The 25,344-nt window shown below is 42.3% G+C and overlaps 1 protein-coding gene across 1 annotated transcript; it reads left to right on the plus strand.

Moving 5' to 3' along the window:
- ALDH8A1 (aldehyde dehydrogenase 8 family member A1) lies at positions 1–25,130 on the plus strand. Its single transcript, XM_036903733.2, has 7 exons — positions 1–513; positions 4,585–4,732; positions 6,102–6,257; positions 7,760–7,909; positions 11,759–12,015; positions 15,923–16,084; positions 23,943–25,130. Exons 1-7 carry the CDS (start codon positions 376–378, stop codon positions 24,393–24,395), a joined length of 1,464 nt encoding a protein of 487 aa, XP_036759628.2. The 5' UTR covers positions 1–375; the 3' UTR covers positions 24,396–25,130.
- The last annotated feature ends 214 nt before the right edge of the window (positions 25,131–25,344 follow it).

Genomic DNA, 25,344 nt, shown 5'->3' on the forward strand with positions numbered 1-25,344 from the left:
TGTGAAGGACTTGCTTCAGGAACTGGCATTTAATCAGTGTTGTTGAACATTGAACAGTTTCCACTGTGAACTCAGTAAAATGATACAAATGCCTTTTGTCAGTTTTAAAGGGCCATGAAAATACGCTGATGTTGGTTTAATATATTATTATCCATTTCTCTTAATGTACTGGCAGTCTGTGAAACATTTGAGAAACTCTTGATCAGAGTTTGGAGATTGGAAAACCCACTGAGATGGGCAGTCACTTCCCATTTTCACTGATTGGCAAACAAGGACGTTGGGGCAGGATGTGAGGAGGAGACTGACTGGAGTCAGGGGAAAGCAGTGGGGATACCTCACTGACAGCTCTCATGGGGACAGGCAGTTTCCTTTAACATGGCTGGAACAAAGGCACTTTTGATGCTGGAAAACTTCATAGATGGAAAATTTGTGCCTTGTAACTCATATATAGATTCTTATGATCCATCTACAGGGGAAGTGTACTGCAGAGTGCCAGATAGTGGAAAAGAAGAGGTGAGTAATATTCATTTAGAGAAGACTGAAATGGTCTTAAATTGTTGGTGAATTATGCATAATTTTACTTTCTAGGAGCAAAGTGGGTTGGGAATAGGTGTAGAATGATTAAACATTAGCAGAAGGAAGATTTTAGGTCTAGGAAGATCTACTTTGTAACTGGACATAAATGACGCAGGTTTCCCCCCGATATCTGAAAGTAGAGCCTTCCTACAAGCCTTTTTTTTTTTTGTTCCAGAAATGTCAGTTATTGGAAAGTTGTGGAAACTTATATTGGTGTACATATTTTTACCCTTACCAGAGTATTTTGCATGCTGTACATTTTAAGCAACATCCCAGTTTTATCTTTTTGAGACAGAAAATTCTTGTATCTATGTATGCAGCTTGATTCTTTGTTCTTATGGTTTCAAGTTTTCACTCCTACTTTTCAAAAACTCTTTTACCCGTCATAATTCACTCTGTGCTTTCTATGTCTTCTTCCCTCCTCTTTCCTACTTGTGCCATTTGTTATTCCACGTCAAAGCCATATGAGAGGATATCAAATTATGTCCAATTTCCTCCTAGTTAATTACTCTGAAAAATTTGGCATAGCTACACAAAAATAACGAACTCATTTCAAAAAAAATCTCAGAGTTGATGTGCAGAAATTACTCTAAATCATAGGTTTTTTTTTTTAAGGACTTCCTGAAAGAGGCCAATTCCTTCTCTTAATGACATTAATGAAAAACTAATGAGGTCTTGAAAACTCTACAAGTCTTTTTTAAGTCAAAATGTTGTAAAGTTATGATACTACCTTAGTACCTGTTTTTGTTAACTGAAAGAAATCCAAAGGGTTTTCACTTTTCCAAGAAAAGCCATTACCTAATGTAGGTAATGTACGTTACCAAAACTTCTAATGTAGATATTTTGTACAGGTGAAGTGGTGTAATACGAACTTTCTGAAAGGAGGGGATATCTGTAACCAGAACAAGTTTCAGCTTACTATACACAGAAGTCAGTCATTAATCTAGGCAGCCTAACACACAGTTGCTATTCTCAGACATTCCTTTGTAGGTATCTAGTAAAAAGGATTGTTTGTAAGAATTATCAATATTAGTAAGTGCTCACTTTTCTCTACCAAGAGTTGCCTAAATTTGCCACTATATTAATGGATTTGTAAAAAGTGTGTTATTTCTCTACAATAAGTAAATTGAAAAATCTAGGTATTTTAGGTTATCCTTTAATAATTCTTCATGTCTTCAAAATTTCTAATAAAGTGAAATTGATCATTTGAATGATGAAATGCAAAGTCAAATTCCATTTTTTTGTACAAAATTTAACACCATCCTTTCTCTTACTTGAAGTGCTTAATGATGCACATATTAAATTTTTTTAGTGACATAGAATTATCTTTATTTGAGGCATTTTGTAAAAGATTTGAGATAAATTTGCTTATCAATTATTGCACCAAGAATGTAAATACACGTGGGGTGATAAATGTGGCTAATGTACTCATCTAATGCCTAGTGGATTTTAATTTATTTTTTAAAGCATAAGGAACTAGATTATTAAAAGATAAGTGTAGCCTTCATACATAAATATTATATGCAACTTTTTTTTTAAAGGAACTGGGCTATTTCTCTATTGTTAATATTTTAAGTCTGTCTTGCATTAGAGAAAACCTTTAGACTTGTGGATCAGAGTTGGCAAATATTGGCTAATTTGTTGGCTAAACTGTAACCTGTAATGTTGTTTGCTTCAAAAGACCTAGGATAGAAGTGCGAAGTCCAGCTCTGTGTTTTCTAATCCTCCTTGTCTGAGAGTGTTTTTCAAAGTGAAGTTCAAAAGGACAAAAATGCCAAATTCAGCTGAAATGTTTTCTTCAACTACTGGCTCATTCCTTTCAGAAGGCAGAATGAAGTATGGATGCCCCAGCTAGCAGAGGAATAGATTTTTCGAGTTTCCCCCAGTCCAACTTGCAAATGTGATCTGATCCCACAAGTCCCAAGCTTTCATCTGGCTTGAAAACTATGGTCACCATGTGAACTACATGCCCAGTTTCCCCACAAGTACACTCTCAGGCAATGCTGCTGGGGCTGCTAACAATGGCTCCACTAACTCAGCTTTTGCTCTGTGCTTTGTATTCACTAAGCCCTTTAACATGATTTGTTTCAAATACAAGTTGTAACAACCTACAGATAAGACTGTCTTCATGCTTATTTTACAGACGACAGTGTGCTAAAACTCTCATCTCTGATGCTTTGATCAATGACATGTGCGTGTGCACACACACACACACACACACACACACACACACCTGTGGTGGTATTTACATGGTAGCATTGTTGTCATAAGCACAGGCTCAAGTAAGACTGTCTAGCTTCAAAAACCAGCAGTACTACTTAGCATCTATTCGCATGACTTAGAGCTGAACTTCCTTGTGCCTCTGTCTCCTTAGGTATAAAAGGTGGATAATAATTTCTTTACAGTGCTGTTCTGAGGATTAAACAGACTAATAGCATGTAAAGCCCTTAGTGTGTCTGGCATATAGTAAATGCTTTTTACTTAGTATTAGCTTTTGCTAATATTATTGTATATATTCGATCATCATGTATTCTATATTAATAGACATATGATGTGACATAAGACAACTTAGAAACATGACTGTACAAAACGATTAGCTTTTACATTAACAACTGTAGGCAGATTAGATTTTACGTGGATGGCTGTAGGAATGACCCCTCCTCTTGTGGGCTGGCCGTGGGGCACCCGTGAGGCTGCAGCTTGTGGAGGAACCCACCAAAGCCCATGTCTCTTCCCTCACCCTGTCTGCAGGTCTGTATTAGAGATTCAGTTTTTAAAGGTGAAATCTCCGTCTTTCCAGAAATTTATAATCAAAATAAGAATCATTTTATACTTTACATCAGCTGAGCTGAAAATGCATAAAGAACACAAGGGAGGTGTGTCGATCAGATTTTGGACAAGAGAGCTAGCATAGCTCAGGTGGCTGAGTTGTCAGATCACGTGTTACAAGAAAAGTGCTCATGGTTGCCTAAAGCCTGTGAAAAAGGAGTCTGAGACTGGGTGGGCCTGGGCCCAGTTATTCAAGAAAGCTGTGAGTGATTATAAATGTTTGTCATGCATGTGAGAAGGCAGAGAGAGAAGCCCCAGGCTGTGGATTTGCTATCTCAGGTCAAGGCACTGCTGAGACATTGCCTAAGAGAGAAGAAAGGCAGCAGAGAACCCGAAAATTCATGTTACGTGCATGAATTGGCCATGCCCAAACCTTCCCATATATTGTTTCCTTTTGGACTTAGCTCTAAAGCCAGGGTCCCAAGCTGTCTGGTCAGCCACAAGTGCCCTCCTCTCCCACAGAGCCTCTTTCATCGGGTGGAGCCAGACAGGGAGCAGGGGCAGTGGTCACATCATAGCAGGCCAGCGTGTGGTCTCGGGAGCCGCGAGGATCTGGGTTTGAATCCTAATTCTGCCACTTATTAGCTGTGTGAACTCTGGCAAGTTCTGTGCTTGTTTCATCATCTGTAAAATGGGCACAGCAATGCTCATGTTAGAGAATTTTAAAAGAGGTTAAGTGAAATAATTCGTGTAAAATATTTAGCATAGTCCTTTATATATAAGAATTAGGTAATAAATGAATATTATGGTTAATCATCCCAAGCAAGAGCAACAGTCTAAGGATATGATTTCAAACAGACTTGTAGACCTTATCAGATATGTCAGAGCTGTATTGAGTTGATTCCGCACACCTAGACTACGTTTCCTCTCATACGATTTAAAAAAATATCTGTGTTTTGAAATGGTCGAAAATGCACACATCTGTTAAAATTCATATTTTTAATGCTCTGATGGCCACATTTCGGATACCTCGGTCGAAATAGAGCATTTTTCTTTATTTTTGTGGTGCCCCTGCTTTGCTGGTCGCGTAAACACTACTTTGGGGGGGAACTCATCTCTGGAAAGTGTTGGGTATTTGCAATTAGGCAGAAAAAAGTTAGGTATGGACCTGCGGATTCTGGATTCATCCACCCTCTGGGGACGACAGTCTCACAGCCTCTCTCCGCTTGCTCCTGGAAGATCGAAGCGGCGGTGGAGGCGGCCAAGGCAGCCTTTCCCGGCTGGGCGTCCCGCAGCCCCCAGGAGCGCTCGCAGGTGCTGCGGCGGCTGGCCGACCTGCTGGAGGGGTCCCTGGAGGAGTTCGCCCAGGCGGAATCTAAAGACCAAGGTGAGCCGCGCGGGCCCTGGGCAGAGCCGTCCCTGCGGCCTCTCCGTCTTCCCCGCGCGCTCTCGTGAGCAGCCGCGGTTGGAGCGCAGCTGGCTCTTGGGAACAGCTCCCAGGAAAGTGCAAAGCATTGCGCAGCGGGCGATTCCTACCCGCATTCCAGTCTGTCACATGATCTCTTGCCTCTAAAGGAGGAGGGGCACTCAGGGCACTCTCTTCATGTCGCCCCCTCCTGGGCCATCAGGCTAGCCCACACCTGGGCTCCTCACGGCAGAGGTGGAGAGCAAAGCCGTCCCGGGCCTTTGAAGGCCGGCGCTTGCATCACTCCCACAGCCAGAACTAGTCAGGCTGAACCCAAGTTCAAGGGGTAGGGAAATAAACACTGTCCCTTCGGTGGAAGGAGCTGCCCAGGGGATGGATATGGAGAAAGAGGAAGAGCTAGCGATCCTCCCCCAGTTCTATGAGGGGCATTTCAGAGCAAAGAGACTTTCAAAAGCACTTAAGGGTCAAGCTACTTAGAAAGATTTCCGACACGTCAGGCACTATTCCCCTACCCAACACAATCTCCCAATGTTTTAAACTTCCCAGAGGTCAGGATAATGGAATACATGTCTGAAAGTCTTTGCAGTAATATCTGTTAGAAAAAACCAATGTTTTAAAAAATTGTACCTAAACCAGCCTAAAATTGGGAAGCAACCTGACTCCAAACCCTTTAGATGAAAATGTTTGTTGCTGGTGCTCCTGAATCGTGCAGTCTTCCCTGCATCACTAAAGATACCTAAGGAGCAATTGAGGTAAGCATATGTTTCTCTTTTTGTTCAATCCAGGATCTAGTTCAGTCACGGGGCATGCAACCGGTGACCAAGTGCCACACAACATTCTGCACCAGGGCTTCCCCTCAGTGGTTCTGCCACCTGTCCATCTTAAAGACTCCATGTGTTGGGAGCACGTTTAATATATATCATGTGTTTATCAGAGTTTTTTTTTGTGATGTGCAAATATAGCTGTCCTAACACCCATTATTCCAGCCCCTTTGTAGCATATACAAAGCTTGCTGCTTTTGAATTGGAAGAGCTAGTGTGGGTGAAGTGGTAGCATCTGGCAAATTCACGATGTCAGCAATGATTGTTCAGCCCACAAAGTAAAGATGATTTGACTCAACTTTAACCCCCTCCACCTCATAGTATAATGTCCTACCTCATTACTTTATAGTTTTATCAAACCGTGATCAACTGTCCGTGTAGCCAAGGGATGTCCATCCCAGGCTGGAGGGAACCAGGCTACTTTAGTGTGAGTTGGGATGTGTCTGTGATGATATTCTGTTTCCATGGCCACTAAAGTAACAGTGCTTTCTGTGGTTGCCTTCTTACAGGGAAAACCATTACGCTGGCAAGAACCATGGACATCCCCCGGGCTGTACAGAACTTCCGGTTCTTTGCCTCCTCCATCCTGCACCACACGTCGGAGTGCACACAGATGGACCCCCTGGGCTGTCTGCATTACACTGTGCGGGCCCCTGTGGGCATTGGTAGGTGCTGTCCAGTGAGAGCCTGGGCCACACTGGTGCACAGGGACTTTCAGTCATCAGTCCTGTAGAATTGATCTAAATGACAGACTAAGACAAGGGAGAGTCGATTTCTACTTTGATTGAAAAGTAATTGGCCTCAAAAATCACTTTCTATTTTATTTTCCTTCTGTCAAATTCCCTTATTCTCAGCAGAGAGTAAATTCACATGCCAGGATTTTTTTGCCCTTAACATTAAAAGAAAAAGAAGTCAATTTGCAGAGTGATTAAGAAATGGATTTTGAATGTGTGCAGGGTAAGTTCATAACTTTGCGTGCTGCAATATTCTTACCTGAGATATTGGGAGAATAATTTAATCTTAAATTTATATATTTTTATGTGAGTTAAACAAATTAATAAGTGTAGGGAACTAAGAAGAGTGCCAGGTACTTGGTGAATAAACGACTTAATTAGCTGCTTCCTTCCTATGAAGGACATGTACTTATTCCAATGACTCAAAATACCCACTAGATGTCACTGTTTCCTCAGAAACCCCCAATTTTATTAATTACATTTTATGAATCAATAAAAGAATGTAGAAGCTAAAAGGAAAGAAAATGGGACATTTTACCACCTTGATTATTTGAACCCTTCAGAAATCATATAGTCAAGGCATTATAAAAAGCTCAAGCCTCCCCCTAAGAGCTCTGCTAATACATTATGCTAAAAAAATCTTGTTACTCTCTAAAGAGCTGAGTTTCCAATGACAAATTTAATAACATAAAATATATGCTTACTTTCACAACACAGGCTTGAGGGGAGAGTAGAAAATAAGGTGAATCTACTTATTCATAAGGTAAAATTTATTTTTGTGTTTTTATTTGGTTGGAAGCTTCAAGATGTTGGTTCTATTACTTATCCAGGAGAAGCTATTTGGTCAGGATACAGGTGAGAACCTAGAGAGAGATTTTTATCAAACACTCGTTGGCTCACCAAAATGGATTTCGCAGTCTATGCATTAAAGTTCCTTGGCTTTGCTAATAGGAGGGCCTCCACATTTACTCTTATTTTACAAATAATTCTAAAATTCTTGAGATTTTATGTCTCAGGCCACAACAGACTAGAAGCAGTGATGGAGAAGCTCTGAAGAAATAGTAGACAGTATAATGATGAGGAAGGAGGGAGAAGTTTAAAAAACAGTGAAGGTCAGTCTTTAAATCTCAAAAAGCATCACATTCTAGAATTGGTTAGTGAAAAGTGACAGCCTTTAGCCCTGGAATTTATATTGCTGGTGTTCATAAATACAATTGTAAGTCATCAGGAAAAGAGTAAAGTGTATTGGCCTTATAATACATTTTAGAAGTATTTTCCTGAAGTTTGCTACAAAGAAGCAAGAGTTTGAGGTTTGAGAAGAATAAGCGTAGTTTCCTGCAGCATGAAGGAGTTGTACACTCATGAGCCCTGCTGGGCCAGTCTGTTTTGAGGGGCAGGCCATTGGTGGCAGTGTGTCTGCTCTCCTCTTCCAGCTGGTCTAATCAGTCCCTGGAATTTGCCACTCTACTTGCTGACCTGGAAGATAGCTCCAGCGATAGCCGCTGGCAACACTGTGATAGCCAAGCCCAGCGAGCTGACTTCAGTGACCGCGTGGATGATGTGCAAACTCCTGGAGAGAGCAGGTAATAAGGCATGGGGCTAAGGGGAGGCACAGGGTTGGCTCTGGCTTGTCAGTTCTGTGGGCTTCAGCTACTTTAGGGTCACTGACATTTGAAAAGTACTTGGATAGAAATGTGTTCAGCAGCAAAATCAATCCCATTGATATTGTTTTTTGTCTTTCTGATTCTTTTTGCAAAATCCCCTTCATCTGCAAGCTTGGCTCACAGTGCTTCCTCTATTCTACCCTAGAAGGTGCTGCTGCAGGAAGGGTTCCTCCCTGTGGGGGGTTGGCTGGCAGCAGGAGGGGTACACAAGAGTAATGCAACCACAGGCGCAGAGAGCCCGATCAAATCAGACACCATCCTGCTCCAGGGAGCCCTCGACAGCCCATTTAAGTCTTATGTTTGAACTGCAAGTTAATGTTGATAAAAATAAGAATGTTGCTAGGTATGTCTCTGGTTCATATGGCTGCAGAATACCTGATAATAATAGTCCATTTTCAAGAGATGGGAGTATACGTCTGTCCCTCAGCCTTCTATGCATTTGGAGCCGCTACTCGGAAGCTGATAGAATACGGCTCCTTGTCCTCTTCCTGCCAGTACTGCAATGGCCACGTTCAGGGTGTGTTCCTGGCTTAATTCTGGGCAGGACTAGTAGTCAGTTAGTAACTTGGCCTGGGCACAGCCTGGAACTGCACCAGGGTGGGAGGTAACAGCAGGAAAGCCCCTCACTATGAGGTTCCTCAGCTCAGGTCTCCACACCTCCTGGGTAGGGATGATGGGTGGGTGGCAGGGACCAGCCTGTTTTTGTGGTTCTTTCACTCTGCAGTGCCACTTCCTGCAAGGCCATAGGGCAGTGCTGCCGGCCTCGCCTGTCTGCGTCCCCAGTGGGGGTGGTTGGGCAGATCCCATCTCTCCCTCTTCTGGATATCTTTTCTCTTTAAGCAAAGCTATGCACATTGTCTTCCAGGCAAGTTGAGCCAGGTTTTCACTCTGTGCCTTTTCAGGGAAGCACACTGGGCCTTAGGACTCCAGGGTGGCTGGCCAGCTCCCTTGTGTCCTACCGAGAAGTAAGGCCCCCCAGCCCAGGTCTTTGGAATGGAGGTGAGACCTCTGGAGGGTGTCTGATAGGAGTGCGCTTACCTGTCTCATGTCCCAAATGTGTCATCCTTCCTTTTTATGAGGGATCACATTCTAATCCCTTTCTTTGCAAAAATGAGTCTTCAGAGTGCCTTCAAAGGTCCAAGGCATTTCTTTCCTGCCTGTTGCCTGTAAGTTTCCCTGAGTAGGATAGACATGGGGTCTGCTCTTTGCTTCCATCCCTTTAGGGGAGGGCACACCCGGAGGTGGGGTAGTGCCACAGAGCCATTTTCCCAAAAACCATTCTCTCCTAACATCCACCACATCTTGATCTATGATGGTTTCTCTGTCCAAAGCACTCTCTCCTTTCATATATTCAGAACCTGCCCCTGCCTGAGAGTTTTATGTTTCCATATATTTGCACAGTATTGATCTTATTTCTTGTGAACAAATAAGCTTTGTTGGTCCCTCCCTCTGACCCAGGGCTGGCTTTGCCAAACTTCCTCCTCTGACAAACACTGAGAGTGGGACTCTCAGATTGCACGGGCCTTCAGTCCTCAGGTTCTTCACTGGAATTGGGAGGAGGTGTGAGTCACATCTACCCACTCCTGCACTGTAGGAGAAACCTTAAGCTGTGTAAGGAAAGGAACTGATATTTAAAGAGCTGGCTCCTCTGGTACTGAACATTTGAACAGACGTAACTTTGAAATAAAATTGTTTGAGAAAGTACACTGTGAATACCTCTTTGAGAGTCCGAGAATATTCATTTTCTTCTTGGAGGCACCAAACATTTGCCCTTATCCCGGAGAGCCCACTGATGACGGATTTCTGGCCCTTCCTTTTGTTTTTGTTCTGTTCTATTTAAGCTTCAGGTTCTTTGTGTTGTCACCCTGCCACATCCTGGCTTTAGGGGGACTTCATTCTCATCGCTGTCTGTTAGCAGTCTACTCTGAGTTTTACTGAATTGTTAGTTGTCAATTAAGCTGCCTCCCTTCTCTTATAATCAGACTTTCTTAAGGGTAGAGGGCAGATGTCTCTAGAAAAATTTCATCAATGTTTGGATCAAATGGCAAATTGGTACTGAGAACTACTGGCCAGTAGATAACTCTTAACAGATTAACATCAGAGCTCAGGGAAACGTAATCAGAATGTAAATGCTGTTGTGTAGAAGACAATCAGCCGATGAAATGAGCTCATTAGTGGAGTTTCTGTGTTTTCTTTCACCCTTTGTTAAAAAGCTACTGTGGACATTAGAAGTGATTTGATCCATTTTCTGTGCTTTCAGGATTTATAAAGCCCAGTAATCCACCTTCATCGGCCCCCAAATTCCCAACCAAATAAGGGGCAGATATGCACATGCCCAGTATTTGATGGAGATTCAGGGCGCCATCCTGCAAATAGTGGGAAACTAGTCCTTCTTTCCCCATCATCAACTGCCAGGAGGGCCTCTCCCCTGTGCCCGTTCTTTGCCCTAACCCAGGGCTTAGCTGCTGTCACATGGCGCCTGGCCCTAGGCCTGCCCTCCTCGGGCAGTGACCTATGATCCAGGACTGACCTAAGCTAGATTCCAATGACTATGCTTGTGGAGCGTAGAGGTGGAACCATTAGCGGAGAGGGTCTGCCAGACACCGTCAGGAGGCATTGCCTCTTCCCCTCTGTCTCCTTAGGGGCTCACTCACACAGGCCCCTCAAGGTGGTGGGCTAAGGCTCCAGTTCTTTGGGAATGAGTTCTGAATGATAATGATCGTCAGTGAGAACTTGTTATTGATACTTTAAAATCGTATTCTTGAAGAGATAGTTTTAATCAAAGAGTATGTTTCCATGGAGGAAAGACTGTTTTCCCTGGAGCAAGAGAAAGATAACGGGCAGGGAAGTAGTTCACAAACCTTGCACATTGGGGGATTTCTGCCACTACTGTAGTTCAAGCCTGAAAAACCAGAGGAAATAAACTAAGCTGCCACCAAACAAACCCAACACAGTTGCATACAGATATTCTTTCTGGATACTTAAAGCCTCCCAAAGTCAACATTTCTAAGGTGCATAATGTACATGAAGCATTCATCTATTCATTTACTTAACAATTATTTATTAACTTTCTACACCCAGTTTTGCCCCTTACTAGTTGTTATTAGCCTCACTCTGCCTCAGTTTTCTCAAGGGTGAAGTGAGGGAACTAGTACTTCTCACCTCATAGGGTTTTTGGGAGATCTAAAGGGAGCAAATCACTTAACACAACGGCTGCTGCACAGTGAACACTCAGAAAATGCAAGCATTTGCTGCTATGAATTCCATGTGGCAAACTAGGCCGTGGCATGGAGGAGACGATGGGGAGCAAGGAGCAGATACCACTTCTGCCCTCAGCGAGTGTACCTGCTGGGGTGGATAGGTAATAAAAGTAAATCCATAAAATGCATAAATAAATAATGCAGATATAGGGCAGCAGGGTCTCATGATAGAAAAGATCGGGGCACCTATTTGGGGGCATTCTTCTCCCTCATGGGCCCTGACCTGCCTGAAGACATTCTGCATCCTCAGCCCCTGAAGCCTAGTCAATATTATGGAATGAATTATGTAGAATGTTCTACCCTGCATTTTTCTAGGACAAAGCACCCAGAGAAATCCCACCTAGGGTGTCTTATAGGCAGACAAAATGCTATAGTCTTTGTTTTGCTAAACTGGAGACAGCTGTAGAAGTTACTCGAACCGCCATCCAAACTAATGGACCATCTCCATATAACCTAAGTCCTCAAAATATGGAGAAGACTTCCTGTAACTGATGCTCTTTCCATCCAGGTGTTCCACCAGGTGTGGTGAATATTGTGTTCGGAACGGGGCCCAGGGCAGGCGAGGCCCTGGCATCCCATCCAGAGGTGCCCCTCATCTCCTTCACTGGGAGCCAGCCCACGGCCGAGCGGATCACACAGCTGAGTGCTCCCCACTGCAAGAAGCTCTCCCTGGAGCTGGGGGGCAAGAATCCTGCCATCATCTTTGAGGATGCCGACCTGGAGGAGTGTGTGCCAATGACCGTCAGGTCCAGCTTTGCCAACCAGGTAGGCTGTTTTGTTTTGTTTTAACTTTGCGGTCCTGTCAAGCTGGATCCGTTTCATCCTAGTGCAAAGCTGGCATAGTAGGTCAGTCCAGGGCTATTTCAGTGAATGGAGCATCATTATATTGCATTATTCCACTGACAATCTCTTCAGTCTTAATGTCTATTTAGTGGCTGTGTAGAGTCACAGCTTCTGTTTAGAAAGCTCCCCTTCTTGATTATACAACTTTAAAAAAAAATTTTATTTTGGTATCATTAATCTACAATTACATGAAGGACATTATGTTTACTAGGCTCCCCCCTTCACCAAGTCCCCCCCACATCCCCGTTCACAGTCACTGTCCATCAACATAGTAAGATGCTGTAAAATCACTACTTGTCTTCTCTGTGTTGCACAGCCCTCCCTGTGCCCCCCACCCCCACTATACATGCTATTGATTACACAACTTTTATCAAGTACTAGGCTTGGGCAAATGATTTATTTTTTTTGCTTTTCTATCCCTTTATTTATAGAGTTGGCCCTGTCTCTTCTTGCTGACTGTCTTATCTCTAGGTAATCTTATTCTCCCCCCAAAATCACCCCAAATGCACTCACAAATTTTAGAATTAAATACTTGAACCAATCGAGGGTAGGTTTCTGACCTTAGAGTCATGGGCGAGCTTCAGGGCAACTTTGTGTCTCCTGAAATTGTGTAGCAGATGTTTCTCTGGAGTCCAGAGTTTTCATCAGATTCTTCAGATCTATGGCATCCCAGGGGGTTAAGAACACTGGTTCAGGAATACGGGACTGCACGCTTCAGGAAGGAAGCCACATCCGCTTTTGTGCGGCATTTTCTCTTCAATGCCCAGGACATGCCTAGGATGGAGCAGGTGTGCATAAGTACTGAATGATTTTCTCCAAAGTTATGTTTTAAAAAATTTTTAGCAGGAATAAAGACTTAAGCGAAAGAGAATGTCCATAGAAGGAAAGATGCGTGAAATGAGAAATATCTTTATTTACCTAACTTGAATAAGTGACTTTTTGAACCTTCATTTCTTTACCTGTAAAATTAATCATGGAAGCAAAAATAATGCCTTCCAATAGGGCTTTTGTGGGCACAGAGTGAAAAACATTCTTGAATGACAATGATTATTTTCATGATCATTATAATTGTAATTATTCCTCTCACAGTAATTCCTAGAGAAAGTTGCTGATCAATATATATACAGTGGACCCTTGAACAACATGGGGTTAGGGGCACCAGCCCTCTGTGCAGTTGCGAATCTGCATTTAACTTTCAACTCTTCAAAAATGTACATACTAATAACCTACTGTTGATTTTATTGTAGTTAATGATAAAATAAACTGGTATCTTCATGTATTTTATGATTCATGACATGTCTTTTTCTTAAATTTTTTGATATTTCTAAGCTACATGTTTCATTTGCAAGTTTTTTCAAATTGTTACAGATCTCCCCCAAGTTTTCCCCTATGTTTATTGAAAAAAATCTGCGTATAAGTGGACTCTCACAGTTCAAACCCATGTTGTTTAAAGGGCCAACCATATATATATATATATATATATATATATATATATTATATGAGAGAATTTGTCTGAATCGGTACATTTAAATTTTAGATTTTAGAAAATAGGTTTGCAATTTTATGGTTAAACAAATACCATTAAATATCAAAGTGAACAATAGAATCAGGTGTTTTGTGGTCAAGTGATAAGAAAGGTACAAATTTTGGACTGAAACAGAGAGGAGAGACTAGAGGAAGTTAGGTGAACCCTGTGTTAAAGTAAACAAATCTGAATGGGGACAGGAACTGAGGCTTCTTGGCTACCAGAGTGGTGTTAAGAATTTAAAATTGCCCAGAGATCCTTCCTCTTGGGCACATTTTAAAAATGTCCATGGGAAAGAGGATCTGAGCCTGAATGATTGGCTAATTCAAGACAGTAAATGAATTTTACGCAAAGGAAATAAAAAGTGGCTGATTTCTTTTTACTTAGCTGAGTGACAAGCTCCACGTAGTGCATACTTCTTCCTTAGTTGAACCTAACAGGCTCTATAGAGGCATTTCTGTCATGCATGGTCTCCTTTGGCTCTGAGCACACGCACAGCTAAGAGACGCTGTGAGACAGAAGATATGAACCTTGGACCTCAGCATCACGCAGACTGAGGTTGAAACTTCCTGTGGCAGGTGGCCTTGGGTTTGTGCTGAAAAAGTCCATTTCCTAGTTGTAAACTGAGAAAGCTAACACACTACAGAATTACTATGGGGAAAGAATTCTGCAGGGTGCCCAGCATACAATAGGTGCTCAATAGGTGATATTGTCTATTTCTCATTTCCTCTAAAGGCATGTGACTAAAGATCCTAGTATTACCTATGTTTTCCTAGCACTGGGTAATCTGGAAACCCCTGATTGGCTAAACCCTCGTGCCTCTTTACATGCCTTCCCTCCCCACAATGGTATAGGGCTCTTGTGTGTTTGATTTCCTAAGCCAGATATGCAGATGGTTCTAACATGAGCCTGGTTTGCAGAAAGAATTTATTGTTTCACAACATTGAGTGTTTAATTTGGACAATGCACCTTTGAACAACTATCAGATAATTGGAAGGATCCTTGTGTAGCTCAAATGTAAAATTGTTGTGAAGATCAAATGTAAATTTGATGAAAATATTTATGCACATGCATACTTGTCATTCGTACATGATGCTTTGACATATCTAGGATGTGGTTGGTAAACTATTACATGCTATATTCAAATGATAGTAAGGTTGATTTTTCACCCAGAAACATGTGAGCACCTCTTCATGGGACACTCAGTATCTCTGTTTGGATGTCTGCTAGGCATCTGAAACTTAACTTGTACCAAGCAGACCTCTAGATTTTCCTCCTTCTCCTCTCCCTGCCTTGGGTTGTCTTCCCAGGAAGAGCACTAGTATTTTCAAGTTCCCTCCATAATCTCAGACTCATCCTTGTTCTTACCTTCTCTTTTCCTTATGCCTTACTAACCCAGCAACCAGTCTTGTTGGTTCTATCTTGAAAACATATATCCCGAATCTTGTAACTTCTCCAGGCATCTATGCCAGTTTTCTTACCCTGTTGGGGTCACATGCCCCTCTAAGGACCTGTTGATCTTGGTAGGCTCCTATCACGTTTCTCTTCTCCATTGGTCCTGTTCTGGTCCAAGCTACTTCCCCTTATCTGGGGTTCTGGAATACTCTTTTAAGCCTCCATGGTGTTCCCACTCTCATTCCCTGCCATTCTGTTCACACAGCTCCCAGAGCAATCATTTAAAAATGTAAATCTGATCCATCATTCTTCTGCTTAAAACTGTCTGTGATCTTTTTTATGATACTGAGAATAAAATGCAAGCTCCTTGTGAGCCTAGGAGACTCTGTGTGGTGCTGCCTCGCTCCTCCCTCTGGCCCTGCCACCTTCTCTCTGTCTCCACTCCCACCCTCTGTCCCAGTCACTTCCTTGCCTTTCCTCACACTCTAAGCTTGTTCTTGCAGAAGGCCTTCTACTTACAGCTGATAACTCCCTTCCTCCAGATCTTCACCCATCCAGGTCCTTCACATCAATCAAATGTCAATTCAAAATTCCCCCTTCACAAGTGCCTTCAGTATCCTTTTAATGAAAGGGAGTAAAGGCCGGCCCCCTCCACTAATTTCTATTCTGATCCTCTGCTTAATTTTTTTTTGTGTTGGTCATGACCTGAAGTTCTGTTATTTATTGAGCTTATTTACTTGCGCTATTGTCTGTCTTCTGCACAAGACTGCGTGTTTCATGTGGTGGGACTTGGTCTTGTTTTCCACTGTCTCCCATTGCCTAGACCACCGTGAGACACATGGCAGGTGCTCTATCCATGAAGGAGGGTGCCCTCAGTCTTGACATTGTTCTCATGTGTCATCCTTGCAGGGTGAGATCTGCCTCTGTACCAGCAGGATCTTTGTTCAGAAGAGCATCTATAGTGAGTTTTTAAAGAAGTTTGTAGAAGCTACCAGAATGTGGAAAGTCGGCATTCCCTCTGATCCATTGGCCAGCATGGGAGCTCTGATAAGTAAAGCTCATTTGGAGAAAGTAAGTAAATCTCTGCAAAGTAAGTTATAGGAAGAGTTCCTATTTGGAGAGAAGCTCAGTGCTGGGTATTGCACACATCCATGTTTTGAAATATTATTAATTGCTACCCTATTTTTGAAAAATTGTGACCCATGGAAAATGGTTTCCAGATACAATCTAAAAATGTCTAAAATGTTAGATTTGAATATGCAGATGTTGTCCAGGTTAAAGTAGTATCTACATAAAAATGAATGAACTTGAGAATTCAGCATGGAGATACCACAAGCAGACTGAGGAAGGCATATTTCAAAACATAATGGTCAGCTAATAAGAATGATATGGAGTAAGGGTGGCCAGGATTTCCATAGGTTAATGTTCCCAGTGGAAGGGGTTCTGCCTCTGGCTGACAGCAGATTTGATCCCAAAGTGCCATACGCAGTATCCAAATTATGCTCTTAATTGATGGGGGGGCTAGTGGCAGCCTACATGGGAGAAGTCATTTATGGTCTCTGGATGGTTTATGGAATTTAGGTTTTTAAGATCATTTTAATTTGTTACCTAATGTGATTCCCAGCATAAGTCATAGAATTTTGCAGCTAGAAGGACATTGTTCTCAGCTGCAGTAAGTAAGGCTCACCAAGGGAAATATGCCATCAGTTAGCAAATGAGGGACAGAGCCTTTGCTTCAGTTTGTAGAAACCTCTGACACTACACAGATCTGTTAGACTTACATTTTAATTTTGACCTTCACAATATTATGAAGCACAGATGTTCATAGGTGGGAAAGTGTAGTAGCTTGATGGGTGCTTCTTATTTCTTCTGTTTTCTACAAACTAGAAAAGCAGGGTAAGAAGGGGAGAAGGTGTTGAAGTTCCAGGAGGGAGAAGAAGGTGTGAAATAGTCCTGCAGGAGATCAGGAAAGAGAAGGGACCTTGAAATAACTGCTGTTCGCTGAACAACTCCAGGAGCTCACTTGAGACTTGTGGCCATTTATTTAAAGTGAGGCCAGCTAGCATAGCTAGCTGTGTTTCTCCAGTTACGTTCATCTGCAAGATTGCAGGTACATAAGCAGTAGTCCCCAGCTGTGCGCATGGGGACCCACAGGTGTGGATGTTCCCGTCCTCGCAGAGCAAGGAGTTACAGGTGCAAGAGGCTCCCCGGTCTTCTCTCTTGTTCAGCTATTCTGGACATCAGGACTCCAGGCCTATTCACTCAACATGTAAATAACAGTGAAAACCAACTTCAGCACATTCCTGAATGCCTCCTGTGGAGCAAAAGTTAAAATTCCAGGTACATTTTCTAGGGCGCTCAGTCTGTGGTGAGGTCTAAGGTCCCCTTTGTAATTCACCACTCACTTGAGATTCAAAGTTTATTGCATGTCAACTCAGCAAAAAAACTATTTTTTCTATTGTAGGCCATAATAACTATTTAATTTACTCAATGAGGGGAATTTGTTAATGAAGCAAATCAAAAAAAGTTGACTTTTCTGTATCAACTGAATGATTTGTGGCCCCCTGCACACACATTATCTCACACACACACACACACACACACACACACACACACACACACACATACACACGGTATTTTGTGTGTGACAAATTGATGCCACACATTGACTCATATTGGTATAGGCTCACCAGCTTTCAATGTACTGTAATTCCTGTGAGTTTTATACAATATTTTTGATGTTCAGCTTGTCCCAGCTTACACACAGGGGCCCTCACTTTAGCCTGAACCCCAGGTCCTCCTGTAGACTTCTCCACTCTCTGACGTTAAGTAGCCTCAGCCATCTGAGTTGCTCTGCCCCACATGGGCAGTAGGACCTCTCTATTGAGCCCTGGTTCTTTCTGTGGAGAATAATCATCAAGGCCAGTATTGGACCTGAAGGTGCCCATGAGATTACACCCCATGGCAATGAGAAGTAGTCTGATGACATCCAAGGGGAGGCCACTTAAAACCTGGCTGTGCTGAGCTCACATGTTGCCATTTTAAGAGGACCCTGCATCCATACTGGTATTTCCACATTCCTGTTTGAGTTTTGTTCTAGTATCATAGTTATTTCCTCACTGGCTGTGATGTGTCTTGCTCAACCCATCTTGCTCACAGTCAAGCCTAAGTCTTTAGAATGATGCAGGCGGCCATCCCCTTCTGTCTTCCTCTCTTTCATTCTGCTGCTGTATATACTGGCCACCCTGTTCTTCATTGAAAATATGAGTCACACTCTTTCTTCTTGGCCTTTATTCTTGATGCCCACACTGCCTGGATTGCTCTTCCTTCAGGTATTTGCTTGGCTTTGCTCAAATGCTACCCTCTGAATGAGCTCTTTCCTTCTTCCCCTGTGTAAAATCGTATCCCCCAGAACTTCTTGTCCCTCTTTCCTGCTTTATTTTTCTCCATGACTCTTAACACCATCTGATATATAACATTATTTATTACTTCATTGACTCTCTTCCCTTGACTGAAATGTAAGCTTCATGGTCAATTTTATGCACTGCTGTATTCTCAGACCCTAGAAGAGTGCCCAGAACATAGTAGGTACACAGTATTTGATGGACAAATGACTGAATTAACACTGCATCACCTATTCCAGTTACAGTGTAACCCCCAAGCTTAAAGTGTCCATTTTCTTTGAACTCTTGAACACAAGCATGGAGCACAGAGCATCCGGTAGCACTGATCATTAAACCATAACAATAAAGGGACCATATAGACACGTACAAGCCTTTGAGGTTTTGCTTACAACTCTCCTTTAACTCATTGTCTTTTCTTCTTCATTGGCTATTTCAGCTATGTCACAGGCAACTTGAGTATTGAATCCTAGGTTCTTAAAAATCTTTGGATAAATATGGGTGTTCACTACCTCAATATTATACAAATTCAACTTTTTAAATGCCAGTGTAGAATTTCCAAAATATATGGCTGTTTTTTCCTAAAGTCATTTGAGATTTTACAGCATTACTACAGATGTGCAAGTGGAACATTTTCTGCACGTCTACCTTTCTCCAATGCTCTTGCTTTCTCAAGAAGCAACTTAAAAAAAGGCACCCCAACATTTCAATTACAACATATTTTAGTTGAAAACACCATATTCACATCACCTTTAGATGCCCTCCGAATTATCAAACTTTTATTTCTTTTTCATTCTTGGTGACTCCCAGTAGTTTTAATTTACCCCTAAAATGAACACACAGAATTTAGCAAGTTGCAGTATCAGAATATTTCAGTATAAAATATCCTAATTTTTCTCTAGAGTAAAAATACACCCTAAACTTTGCATCTTTGAGTGACTCCACAGAGAAGATCCAAATTACCTTCTTTTCAGTCGGTTGGTAGTAGGGGTCCAAGGACACTGGTCCCAGGCAGGCAGGGGGACATCCTGGTGGATTCCCAGGACTGACTTACTTTAGACTAAGAATGTGTCTGAGGCAGTTGGGAGCCAAGGCCTCCATTAGCATGGGTGTGTCCCCTCAGCACCTGCACACAGGCAGGGGGAATGCTCCCCTGGGAGGTTCTTGGTGGCCCCATCCCCAGGTCCGTCTCCTTCTGCCTCAGCCCAGCTCCCCATGTGAGGTTCACCAAATGAGCACATTCTCATCTGAGTGCAGACTAAGGTAGGAAGGGAGAGCCTGCTTTCCCCCTCATTCCTTCATCTTGGCCAGGTCCAGGAAAGCAGGGAAGCTAGCTTTCTTTATTGTTCTTGGCCACATTGACTCTCAGGGAGAAGATTATCATACCAGAGCTCCTAATATTTTGCCAACTATTCATCCCTTGCATGTCCCCAGCATAATAAATTTGCCTCAAATTAGCACTGACATCAGCCCGTCTTTCACACCATATTTTTACCACCCCATCTTTCCCTAAAGGAAGGGGAAATGGAGGAGGCTGTCCATTCCCCCATTATTTCTAACATTATAACCACAGAAGCTTTGGACAAAAGCCAAGATTCCCAATAGATTTAAACCACATATGATGTTTTTTAATGCTTGAAACATTGGCAAGGTTTCAGGCACGCTGTCAACCTTTCCCTGATGTGTGACAGTTCAGAAATGCTATCTTTTACCAAACCAGATTATGCCTAAAAGCAAGCATAGATTTAATATGTGGATGGCATTATCTTAATATCATTTCACTTTAGTGTCCTTAGGTAACATAGATCACTCTGAAAATGATGAAACTTACAGTTATCAATTTTTTCCCACCACATTCAAACATAAGCATGTAGTTATCTTTCAAACATAAGTTTTTAAAGCTCCCATACATTTTAACCATCATTTTCTATCTTAGTCAAATACTTAAAAACTTTCTGTTTTGGAGTAACTTAAGATTTATAGAAAAATCTCCAAGATAAGGCAGAGAGTTTCCATATCCACTTGCCTGGTTTTCCCTTTTGTTAACATCTTACATCCCATGGTACAATTAATTGTCCGTACTAAGAAACCAGCAAGGGCATATTACTATGAATTAAACTGCAGACTTTTCAATCAACTTCTCTTGATTTTCTATTTGATCCTTACAGAAAATAATTTTTCAGCCATTTTCCTTATTAAAATAAAATACAGCTCATTACTTAGCATTCATCTCAGAAAGCTCCAGAGCCTACTGCTTTTAAGGGGAAAGGTGCTGCACACACACTTAAAAACAGTTTTTCACAGTTACAAGCTTAAAATTAGTTTTCTATCATGGGCAGATTTTTTAATTAGTATTTTTCTAGGGAAGAGCCGTAACCATGGCACTTCGTTATCCCACTACATGCAGAACTGCAGGCGTCCGTGAGGCCTCCCTTTTACGTGGGTGGCCCCGTGGCTTGGGTCCCACCTACCTGGAGTAGCTGCCCTCGGCCCTCTCCCATTTCCTCCCCCCTGGAAATTCTCAGAACGATCCTGTTGAGGCTTCCAGGGTCGCTGGGCAATTGCCAGCCTCACCCCCCAGCCCGGAGCGTGTGTGCCCGGATGTAAGCGCTCACAGCGCCTCCGTAGGAGGCTCCCACCAGGGGGCCCTCGGTGGGAGGGAGGCTTTCATCTCCGTTCTTGGGAGGAAGCCTGGGCATCGCTGCCCTTCGGAGAGAGCTAATGGAGGTAGCTAGGGAAGGGTATGTGGGCCTTTTCGGATGGCGACTGTTTTTAGTTCAGTGCCCAACCGCCTGGGCTCACAGAGGCAGCGGGCAGCTCCACTGCTGGTCATCTTTGCTCGCCTTTCAGCAGAGCGCCTGGGGGCTGCGTGCCCGGGAAGGTGCGGCTGCCATCCTGGCCATCCGCATCAGTCCTCTTCCCCCGTCACACGAGCCCCTGCAGAGCCTGAGCCCTGGCCTCCATCTTACTTCTGTGTGGTTGTCACAACAGATGGCAATGTGGTTGCCAGAAGAATCTTAGTAGGATAGGTGAGCGTTATTCTGTACTGACAAGGGGCTCAGAGAGAAGGCAAGGAGATATGGCAGGGTCCTCGGTGGACACGTGACTTCCCAGGTTCCCTGGGGTGGCGGGGGTCACGCAGTGAACTGCGGACGATTCTGTCCTCAGGGAATGACGAAAAGACGGCTCACCTGTTTTATGGGGTGCTTGTGTTTTTTATTTTTGTTTTTCTTTACCCTCCTGAGTCCTTCCCCACCCAACTGTCTGGAGAATCTGGCTCAATGCCAGCCTTCCCAAAGATCCAAGTCATTGAAGAGAGAGACTTCTTGGGTATTTACAATGAGTCTGGGGGAAATGCCGAGGAAGCCCGCAGGTGCATCCCCCAAAAGGGCCAGGCTTTGGGTCTGACCAAGGTCCACTTTTGCGGTTTCCTGGCCTCTTTTGTCAGATAAAAAAGCTGACATGCAGAGTAGGGGGCCTCCCTGAAGTGTCCTGGGCAGTAAGTAATGGATCATGGATTGTATCATCATCTTCAGCAACAGTCACAAGAGCAGCTGACATTCCAAAGACTTACTACACAGCAAGCGTTACACTGAATATTTCACACACAGTATTTTATTTAATCCTATGAAAAGGTGGCAGTGTTAATCGTATTCTTCAGATGAGGAAACGGGCACAGAGCATTTAAAATCCCTCAGCTAGTAAGCAGAGTTACTGGGATTTGAACACAATTGGGCTCTTTGGCCCACTCTTCTAACCTCTTTGCTCTGATTTTATGGGCAAAGCTTCTAACTACCTACAGCTCTATCCTCTCAAAAAATTTTTTTTCCATTACACTTTATAACATGTTACCAGTCACAAGGGCTTTTATTTTCTTTTCAGAGTTTACTAAAAATCTCAGTTCCTGAGCTAGTAGTGTAGATATCATTCTCTCATCCAGTGATACCTTCTCTGGAAAATAAATTCAGTTTAGTGTGAGTCACCTGCACAGCCAATATTTTGATAACTTAACGATTTGAAAACTGACATGTCCCTTCATATTTTATTATCCTGAGAGCTTCTGAGAGATAATCATGTAATTCTGTTTCGAAGTGATAATCTAAAGCCAGGGCACTCCTTACACTGTCTGAATCACTGGTGAAGTTCTGGTGCTGCCTCCGAAGGGACCTCTGGATTTCCCCTGACCTTGACTTCTGTTCACACTGGACGCTGCCTTTGGCATCTTTTAGTTAATCTGGGTGGGTTCTTCAAAAAAGAGCCAGAGAGTAGATGGAAGAGGGGTCCAGACCCAGTTTAGCTTTTGCCCACAACCTAGACTAGGGAAACTTCTGAGAGCCTTGTGCATGCTGGGGGAGGAAGTGTAACAGAGGGGAATATAAAGCTGTACCAAATGTTCTATTTAAAAAAAAATCTTTGACTTTTAAAAATCTTTGGCTTAGTTAAATATAGCAGATTTAATAATAAAATAACATTACCTTTATTTTACATGGCAAGCATATAGATCTACATTGAATATAGTTTTACAGTCAAATACCAATCTAATACCGGGACAGAAGAGTATTCAGATAGATAAATGATAAGTAGGAATCCAAAATGTCATCAAAGTTTTACCCTGCTTTTGATTACTACGTGACTGTTGTTCCATACTTTTAATTTTGGGAATTATTTTTCTATTTCTCTTATGCTTATAATAGGGGGTAGAATAATGCATCATTGTGACCTCAACATTTCCATATGTAAATATATATATCATAATGAGTCCCTTCTACAACTATTATTAATAAGTCTCTGCATTATCTCCAAGTCACTGGGTTAACTTATTATATAATTTACTTCCCATTTTAGTTGGCTATACTATATTAGCTACATATATCCTCAGAATGTAATCAGCAATGATACTAGAAATTAGAAATGATTTGTTCTGGAAGCTCAGCTATTGACAGGCTTCATGGCCTTTAACTGAATCTCATACAACATTCAACTTCCCATTTCCTGCAATAGACACGGCTCTCCTGAAAAGTGAGAAAATATTATTTTGTATATTTAACTACTGAATATACTGAGTGTGAATTCTAGCTTCACTGTTTGTTAATTGTATGAGACATTTATTCTTTCTGAGGTTCCATTATGTCATCAGCAAATAGGGGAAAACAGTACAGCGCTAATAGAGTTTTGAGAGAATTAAGTGAGACTGTATGAAAAGCATGTATCTGAAGTGCCTGGCACTTAGACATTAAATAAATCGCTCCCTTCTTATGTAGGAGGGCTGAATGTCCAAATGATGGTGAGTGCACTTGTGCCCCTAGCCTTAGCAGCTGAGTGATAAAATAATCAACCTTAGGCTTTTTAGCAATGACCTTATACAGCTTTCCTAGATGATCTGAAAATACTGAATTTTCTCTGCTTTGTGTGTAGATTTTTAACAATGACCTTACAGCTTTCCTAGATGATTTGAAAATACTGAATTTCTCTGCTTTGTGTGAAACCAAATGGCAAGATGTTGCTAATCAAGGTTTTCATCCACGCAGGTCAGAAGTTACATCAAGAAAGCTCGAACTGAAGGGGCTCAAATTCTGTGTGGTGAGGGGGTGGATAAGTTAAATCTTCCCCTCAGGAATCAGGCAGGCTACTTTATGCTTCCCACAGTGATAACAGATATTAAGGATGAATCTTGTTGCATGAAGGAAGAGATATTTGGTCCGGTGACGTGTGTTGTCCCCTTTGATAGTGAAGAGGAAGTGATTCAAAGAGCCAACAGTGTTAAATACGGGCTGGCAGCCACAGTGTGGTCAAGCAGCGTGGGCCGTGTTCACCGGGTGGCTAAGAAGTTGCAGTCAGGCTTGGTCTGGACCAACTGCTGGCTTATTAGAGAGCTGAACCTTCCTTTCGGGGGGATGAAGAGTTCTGGGGTAGGTAGGGAAGGAGCCAAGGACTCTTACAGGTTCTTCACTGAAATCAAAACCATCACTGTTAAGCACTGACCTTGGCTGAAGGAGAAGCTGTTGTGGTCGCTGTCCAGCTGCAGAGAATTGGTCGTCCAAAGTAGTGAACAGAAATCCTGGCATAATTTCCAGCCACATCTTGACTCAGCTGAAGGTTATCTCTAGCTTATCCTCAGTAGTTCGTACTTTCACCTGCTGTGGAAGAGATTCTATTTAAAATGTGGAATCAAGGAAGAGAGGACTTGTGAAAAGGAAGGCACAAAGGAAGCAGGATAATGATCAGGTTCCAACTATGTTGTGTCTTCATAGTATGTTGTTTTTTTCATCATTGTGATTGAATTCAGAGATACTTTGTTTTTTTAATTTGTGAGTTTATAGAAAAAAAATATCTACAAAGCCAAAGAGGAACAAATAATCATAGTTTCTTTCCTTTGGTGGGTTGTTGAGATGGCTTTCCCATTACCAGCCACTAGCATGGCTAATTGGTAATTAATTGTACCTCATTTGTAAGAGGGCCATAAATGCTATGGACAAACATAATATGGAATTTGTCGTGAGAAGGCATAACTTGATCAGTTAACTAAATGTATCTGTATAAGGACAAAGAAAAATAAAATAACTACTACTGGAGGAAACTTGGAACAAGAAGAGGAAATAGTTTGATCCATTCCTATTGTGGAATCTAAGCAATTCAAATTTTTAGTGTATGTTTCCCAGCAGGTGTACAATTTCCTAATCCTGAATGAATAAATGTTAAGCAGTTTTAGTAACCAGTATGATATACACCTTCTTCTTGAATTGTCTTTTATTCCTCCTTATCCCCATTCTTTTAGGACTATGGTCTTTATACAATGCAACAAAGGTATTTCCAGCACCCTTTTCTCTGGATTCCCCCAGTGATTAGAGGAGAGAACTGAAGTTTATAGAGATTAAGTGGCATGATCACTGTCACACAAATGCTATGCAGCAGGGATAGGATTCAAACCCA

The sequence above is a fragment of the Manis pentadactyla genome, chromosome 12 (genome assembly GCF_030020395.1).
Source record: "Manis pentadactyla isolate mManPen7 chromosome 12, mManPen7.hap1, whole genome shotgun sequence".
NCBI lineage: Eukaryota > Metazoa > Chordata > Mammalia > Pholidota > Manidae > Manis > Manis pentadactyla.

Coding starts and splice junctions, on each gene's coding strand:
- ALDH8A1 (XM_036903733.2), top strand. CDS start 376: ATGGCTGGAACAAAGGCACTTTTGATGCTGGAAAACTTCATAGATGGA. Junction 6,258..7,759: donor GCGGGCCCCTGTGGGCATTG/GTAGGTGCTGTC, acceptor CTCCTCTTCCAG/CTGGTCTAATCAGTCCCTGG. Junction 16,085..23,942: donor GTAAAGCTCATTTGGAGAAA/GTAAGTAAATCT, acceptor TCATCCACGCAG/GTCAGAAGTTACATCAAGAA.